The sequence below is a fragment of the Anolis sagrei genome, chromosome 1 (assembly GCF_037176765.1).
Source record: "Anolis sagrei isolate rAnoSag1 chromosome 1, rAnoSag1.mat, whole genome shotgun sequence".
Taxonomy (NCBI): domain Eukaryota; kingdom Metazoa; phylum Chordata; class Lepidosauria; order Squamata; family Dactyloidae; genus Anolis; species Anolis sagrei.
Window position 1 is genome coordinate 246,024,000 of NC_090021.1, and position 7,533 is coordinate 246,031,532.

Consider the following 7,533-nt stretch of genomic DNA (forward strand, 5'->3'; position numbering starts at 1 on the left):
TCTGAGTCCTTCCAGGAAGATAAAGCAGAATATAAAGTGTATTATTATTATTTCAGAGTGATGTATCCTCTGCCTCCAACCTTGTGAAAGCACTTTAACCTTCAACTTGCTACATTTAGCAGTTAATTTACTTTAGTCTGGATGGCAGGGTATCAAGTCAAATTACCTCTCCAAAGGCTTACATCCAAAATCCAAGTGTGCCATAGGCTTTTTCTGTCCTCTGTTAACCTTTCTTCTCCAGCCACCGCCAGGCCTCATATTCCTCCAGAGAAAGTTTGGCTGCATGCTCTTCTGTCACCAGACAAACCCATTTGGAAGTTTGCAAAGGCCACCCATTTTACTCTTAAATACGGATCAAATGGCTGTTGCATAACATTAGTATGCTGAATGTTAAGAAGCCAAGGAAACTGTGAATGTGCTGCCCCAATTAGAACCACTGAAGAGGAATAAAAGCTAGACATCACAAAAGCAAATGGTCATTGGATTCCTTTTTTATTTTTAACATTGTGGCATAAATTGGCAACGGCAGTGGTACAGACTGGCTCAGGAACCATAGTTACCAGATATTTTTTTCAAGTAATAACTAAAGTAATTTTGATTCATAGCTACGTTTTGTGAATGCAAAAAAACCCCACTATAAAAATAAATTTACATTTTTGTAAATAACAAAAAAAGCAAATATATAGTGCCCTTTGGCTTAACCAAATAAGAAAAAAAAACACAGAATAGACTACAAGGCTTCAACCAAAGTTATCCACTTTTTTGACATAAATAGAAAATATAAGTTAGTAGAACTCTTAAGTTGTTTGTATTTTTTTTACAAATATACAATTTGTTTTGCACTGAGAAATCAGCAGAGATTAAACATTTATATAAGTGACTTTAAAGCTTTTACACTTCTGGCCAGTGTACTCACATTAGGCATAATACATATTTTTAATATATATATAAAACATAATACATTGCACAGTTGTAAATTAACACTGCTCCGTCAGGTGGCTTGCAGGTCAGCCACTTTTGCTACATGGAGGTACAAGCAGTTCCTTCTGGGGGACGAATGGAAGAGGAGAGAGGAACGATGGTCTCCGCCCCCACTCCCTTCGCTGTCCTTCCCTCCCAGTGGGTCCCTTTGACGTGTAGGGAGAGGAGGAAGGGGCCTTGGCTCCAGCCCTGGCGTTTCCAAGGAAACAATCACTCACTTCGGTGTCCTATAGTGCAAAATCTGCAAGAGAAGGTCTCAGCGTTAGGAAGGTGGTGGAGAAAAAGCAACAGAAAGCTCAGAATTACATAGAAGCATCACAAGGCACTGCCTCGCTTTTCCTAAAGTGCATCTACGCCAGTCATGGGAAAACTTTGGCCCTGCAGGTGTTTTGGACTCCAACTCCCACCATTCCTAACAGCCTCAGGCCCATTCCTTTTTCCCCCTCAGCCGCTTAAGTGGGCCTGAGGCTGTAAGGAATTGTGGGAGTTGAAGTCCAAAACACCTGGAGGGCCAACTTTGCCCATGCCCTGCTTTAACTGTCATGACTCAAAGATATGGAATCATGGGAGTTGTAATTTGGTAAAGTGCTAACATTCTTTGGCAGGGAAGGCTTTTCAAAAGATTCCATAGCATCAAGTTAAATGGTGGCAAATGGCATTAATTCCACAATACTGAGGCATCCCTGGATAAGTCAAAGAATGCATCTGTATTGTAGAATTAATGCAGAAGGCACAATGGATAAGTCAACTGCAGCTAGGGCATCATCAGAGCAGGATGGGTCTTTTATCCACATGACAGGGACCTCAGGCTAGTTCTACACTGCCAAATAATGCCATGTGAACTGCATTGTATGGCACGTGTAGAACCAAATACACCTCAAACTACATTGTATATATACACATTGCCCTATACTGAAGTTCAAACTGGATTATTTGGCAGTATGGAACCAGTCCATGGTTGGTTTATTTACTTTATTGTGATGTTATTTTGTTGTATATATTTTATGCTGCCGTAATGTATCGCTGGCCTTGTCCTCATGTAAGCTGTTCTCGAGTCCCCTTTGGGGAGATGGTGGTGGAGTAAAAATAAAGTTTATTATTGTTGTTGTTGTTGTTGTTATTTAGGTCCAAGGTGGGCAGGAGGTTGAAGATTGGGCAAAAAGTATATGTGAGTTTCTGTTTGGCAACTCCTAACCAGTGCCTTAAGGGCAAAGGCTCCAAGGACCTCATCACACTAGAAAATGAATCCACTTTAAATCCAGTTTCTGCCTCTTGCAGATTTCTGAGATTTGCAGTTCAAGGCTCCTCCCTAAACTACAAACCCCAGAATTCTGCAAGAGGCAGCAACCGGATTTAAAGTGGATTCATTCTCCAGTGTGAAGAAGTAGCCAAGCAGCCCTGCCCCACCCTCTCCGGGCATCCTTTAAATCTTCCAGAAAGCCACAAATACCCTAAAAGTCTTCGATTTGGCAGAAACACATGCCCGAAACTCTCTGCCTGGCATTAATGCACACCTCTGAAGCTCTTATGGCCTTGTAGGCACAAACACGTCTTTCCCCATCCAAACACAATGAAGACCCTCCCCTCAGCCTTTATTCCTACTCCAAGGGGTCTTCGTGTTGTCGAAGGCTTTCATGCCCGGAATCACTGGCTTGCTGTGAGTTTTCCGGGCTGTATAACTCTGGGACATGGCCATACAGTCCGGAAAACTCACAGCAACTCAAAGGGGCCTTCCTTTTGAGCTGGCAATGGGATTAAATCAAGCCCTTCCTCACCTCGCTCATCGGAGCCTTTTCCGGGGCGTCTGCTCCAAGGCCAACGCGCTGCTGGCGTCTGCGGCCACTCTTTTCCGCTTGGCGAAGAAATCTAAGAGAGAGAGAGAGAGAGAGAGAGAAGGACCAATGAGTGCGGGGCGTCTCCTCCCTCTTCCGACACCCCCCGGGGAAAAAACAGGCCCCCTCCCGAAAGGGACCCGCCCCGGGCGCCCCCGAGCTCCGCGGCAGACAAACACTCCCCGCGCCTCCGCCCCGCGACGCCTGCCCTCGCCTGCCCCTGGCGGTTCGAAAGGGAACTGCAACGGGACGGGTTTGTTTACGTCGCAGCAGCAAGAAAAAGGAAGGGAAGAAAAAAAAAGAAAGAAAGGCGTTGGGCGGCCGAGCGCGAAGTGCTGCGTAAGCGTTCCTTCCTTGCCCTGCAAGCCATCGACGACGGAGCAAGGAAAAGAAAACATAGTAGAAGGAGAGAGAAGGGGAAAGGGGGAAGAGACGCCTTCCTTCCCACTAAAAAGACCCTAAAGGCAGCAGCAGGAGGAGGATTGTTTTGTGTGCCCCCCCCCCCGCAGGACAAGTGCAGGCGCCCTTCCCTTCCTTTCTCCCGTCTCTCTTTCTCTCTCGCAATCCCTCCCTTCTTTCCCTTCCTTTCTCCGTCTCTCTCCTGCTTCCTCCTCTCCGCAGCGCTTTCGTACCGGTGATGTGGGCGACCCTCGTCCTCTTGGCCACCCCCGGGAGGGGCTTAAGGGGGATCCCTGAGTAGCAGCCGCTCTCCTGCTTCTCGGCGGCGGCGGCAGCGTCGTCGTCCGCTCCTTCGTGGCTCCGCGCGGCGAGCGGGGAAGGCGGCGGCTCGGTGCCTCCGTGGCTCTCGGGCTCCTCCTGCTCCTCCTGGGGCGCCTTGCCCTTGTGGCAGCGAAGGCGGCGGCGAAGGGAGCCCGCTCCGGGCAGCAGGGTCTCCCGGTAGAAGGCGGGCAGGGCGGCGGCGTCCACCTCCTCCCACTGGAAGCGCGCCTGGTCCCGCTGCCCAGCCGCGAGGGGCGCTCCGGCGTGGAAGTCGAACTCCCACCGGCGCTGGCTCTCCTGCCGGATCTGGCGCAGCTGGTCCCGGAGCTCGCGGTGGAGCTGCTCGTGGTCCACGGGACCGAAAAGGCTCCGGCACGCGCCCGTCCGCGCCTCCGAAGGGAAAGCGCGCCGCGCCGCCAGCCGCTCCAGGGCCCAGGCGCTAGCGGACAGGTCCACGCTCGACATCGCCGCCGCCGCCGAAGGGAACGAGGCGAAGCAGGAGGAGGAAGAGGCGCCGCGAATGCCTGGCCTGGCTCCCGAGCCCGAACGGATCGTCCACCCCGCTGCCTCTCTCGGGCCCTCCCGACTTCGCTCCGGGGCTGCTGCGCTTTTTAAAGCTCTACGCGGAGTGGCGCCCGAGCAAAACATCGATTAGCATAATACTATGGCTCGGCAATAACACGGCTGCCATTGGACGAGGCGGCGATCGACACGGGGCGACGTCCCGCCCTCGCGCGCGCGCCTCATTGGAAGGCACCTTCAGTGTGGCAGGGCGCCAAACGCGCCTCCCGCTTTCCCATTGGCCGGGGCTGCTTTCCGTCAAGGGACGCGCGAGGGGCGGAGGCGTGAGCGAGGGGAACTTGGGCATTTAAAGGGAGCGGGAGGGGGGGGAGTAACCTGACACCGCGCCCACGTCGCCCGCTCGGCTCCTTTGTTTGCAGGCGGCGGAGGGGGCTGCGCCTTGCCCCTCCCCTCCTTCTCCCCCCCCTCCTTTTATTAAAAAAAAGTGCCTGATGAGCCCTGCATTTCAATATTTGTCCCCTTTCTTACGCGCCGGGCGGGGAGGGGTTCTGTGTTTCGGGGGCTCGGGTCCTGCAACCTGAAACCCGGGCCCGGCCCCTCCCCGCCTCCAAAGTACAACCGCGAAAGAAGGGCTTTGTGAGCAAAACAAAGCTTGTTGTTGACGAGGGCGCTTCCAACCCGGGAGAGAGGGAACGGCGCGCGGGAAGGATTGATCCGAATTAGGTCCCCCTAGCTAGCAAGACAAAGGAGCCCTTGAGGATTGGGGTCGGGTTTGGGAACGGGGAAGAAATCCAGAAGAAGTCCGTCTCCTCCCCTGAAAAAGCAAGGCGATTTGGGCACCGCTTTCCCTGCCGTGCGCGGCTCAGTGCTATGCGACTCCCGGGAGTTGTAGCTTCACAAGGACTTGAGCCTTCTCGGCCAGACTGTGCTGGGGCCTCAACATACTATAACTTCACACGATTCCATAGCATTGAGCCGGGGCAGTGGAAGGAAGAAGCAAGCTCCCGCTGTGGCTGTGATTCTCCCATTTCCTTGGAATCAAATACTGGCCACATGACCTTGGAGATGAGCACCAACCCCCAAAGTCGGACAAGACTAGACTTAATGTCAAGGGGAAACCTTTACTTTACCCCAATCCCAGTTCAAGTTCAAGGACCCCCTGACATCTATCCACAAACCCACAAGTTTACCTTTTTTGGAAGTGTGAGTAGATCAATAGGTACCACTTCAACGGGAAGGTAATGGCACTCCATGCATTCATGCTGACCACATGACCTTGGAGGCTTCTACGAACAACAATGCCAGCTCTTCGGCTTAGCAATGGAGATCACCACCATCCCCCAGGGAGCCCCCAGTAGCACAGCGGGTTAAACTGCTAAGCTCTGAACTTGCTGACCGAAAGGCTGGCGGTTCTAATCTGGGCAACAGAGTGAACTCCAGCTTCTGCCAACCTAGCAGTTCAAAAACATGCAAATGTGAATAGGTACCACTCTGGCAGGAAGGTAACAGCGCTCCATTGCAGTCATGACCTTGTAGGTGTCTACGGACAGTGCCGGCTCTGGTAGACACAACTAGACTTAATGTCAAGGGGAAAACTTTTACCTTTACCTACTACCCTCCAGAGTTGGGCATGACTAGACTTAATGTTAAAGGGAAGCCTTTCCCTTTTTTACAAGTACTTCTGACCACTCTTTCTTTTTGCACATTTTGCACACAGTGTTTGTCAACTTGTCTTTTCTGCTCAAAAGCCTTGGGACCTGACAGGCGTGCATCTATTCAGTGGTGACTCCATAGCTCTCTTGTGCCTCATGCTCCTTTTTCTCAGTCCATGCCAGAACTTGGAAAAGTTCTTCCAGATGACAGGTCCCAGCATCTCAACAAGGATGGTCGATGGCACATAGAGGAACGGTCATTTGAAGAGTAACTTTCCCAAGGTCTTGAGTTCCATTCACCAGAAATCTCTCTAGTAGGGAAGGTTTTGAGCAGAGTTGTCTAGGCCAGCAGTTGCTAAACCTTTTCTGTTGTGGAACACTTCAGAAGACTTTTTCTCTCCACAGAACCTAACCCTATCTATCCCTAAGCACTGCGAACCCACAAAGTTCTTCCTTTTTTATCTACTCCTATTGTCTGGGTATTGTGTATAATGTAGTACACGCCTGGGCAAACTTTGACCAGGTATTTTGGACTTGAACTCTCACAATTCCTAACAGCTTCAGGCCCTTTCCTTTTAACCCTCAGCCACTTAAGCTGCTGAACTTGCTAACCGACTTAAGTAGCTGGGGGGGGGGGGGGAGGAAGGTGGCTGAGGCTGTTAGGAATTGTGGGAGTTCAAGTCCAAAATACCTGGAGGGTTAAAGTTTGCCCAGACCTGATGTAGGTTTGGAAATAAAGCGAAACATTTTAAATGTGACCACAAACCAACCCCAAAATCAGTGGCACAGATTCACATTTCATTTTTAAAGCCGAGGTACATTGCATTTCAATAAGATCTTCATACTCTTGCATGACTTTTGGAAAAGTTTGTTTTTTTAAGATTTGAAACATTTTTCACGGACTTCCCCTGAAGCTTTTTGTGGAGCCACAGTTTGGGAACCAGTGGATCTAGGCCTCTGTTACCATTCATAAACTCCATTACAGAAGCAATGCATAGTTGTGATGCCTACACCAGAAGGCACTTTTGATCCCCCAGGTCAGTGGTTGTCAACCCAGATATTTTGACCTCCAACTCCCAGAAATCCTAACAGCTGGTAAACTGGCTGAGATTTCTGGGAGTTGTAGGCCAAAACACCTCGGGACCCACAGGTTGACAACCACTGCTGCAGGTGCTTTGGACTAAGGTGAAGGTAAAGGTTTGCCCTTGACATTAAGTCAAGTCGTGTCTGACTCTAGGGAGTGGTGCTCATCTCCATTTCTAAGCCAAAGAGCCAGCATTGTGGCTGGCATGGCTGCATGGAGCACCTTTACATTCCCGCAGACGCGGTACCTATTGATCTACTCATATTTGCATGTTTTCGAACAGCTAGGTTGGCAGAAGCTGGGGCTAACAGCAGGTGCTCACCCTGCTCCCTGGATTCAAACCACCAATCTTTCGGTCAGCAAGTTCAGCAGCTCAGTGGTTTAACCTGCTGCACCATCAGGGGCTTTGGACAATAGCTCCCATAATCCTTGATCTTTGGCCATGCTTTCTGGGATTTATGGCAGTCGACATCCAAAGGTACCTGGAGACCAAAGCTTCCTCAGCCCAGATAGATGCTATTGTTTTGCCTTGTGTTTATTGCAGGAGAGTCTCTCTTATCAGATGCATCCAACAAAGCAGGTGTTTACCTCAGAGAGTTCACGCCACAATACATGTTTGTTAGTGTTTCAAACATCAGAGGACTTGGCTTAAATATCCTGTTTTTGAGAATGTGGTATAACTTTGTTTCTCCACTCGTACAACAGGAAAAGAACGAGAGCATGGTCTGTTCATGATAAACGT

General features: G+C 50.3%; 1 protein-coding gene across 1 annotated transcript; it reads right to left on the reverse strand.

Moving 5' to 3' along the window:
• Positions 1 to 475: 475 nt before the first annotated feature.
• CDKN1C (cyclin dependent kinase inhibitor 1C) lies at positions 476 to 4,252 on the reverse strand. Its single transcript, XM_060768406.2, has 3 exons — positions 3,446 to 4,252; positions 2,757 to 2,847; positions 476 to 1,222 (listed from the first exon to the last, which is right to left on the reverse strand). The coding sequence occupies exons 1-2, from the start codon at positions 4,179 to 4,181 to the stop codon at positions 2,762 to 2,764; spliced, it is 822 nt and encodes a 273-aa protein (XP_060624389.2). The 5' UTR covers positions 4,182 to 4,252; the 3' UTR covers positions 476 to 1,222; positions 2,757 to 2,761.
• Between the last annotated feature and the right edge of the window lie 3,281 nt (positions 4,253 to 7,533).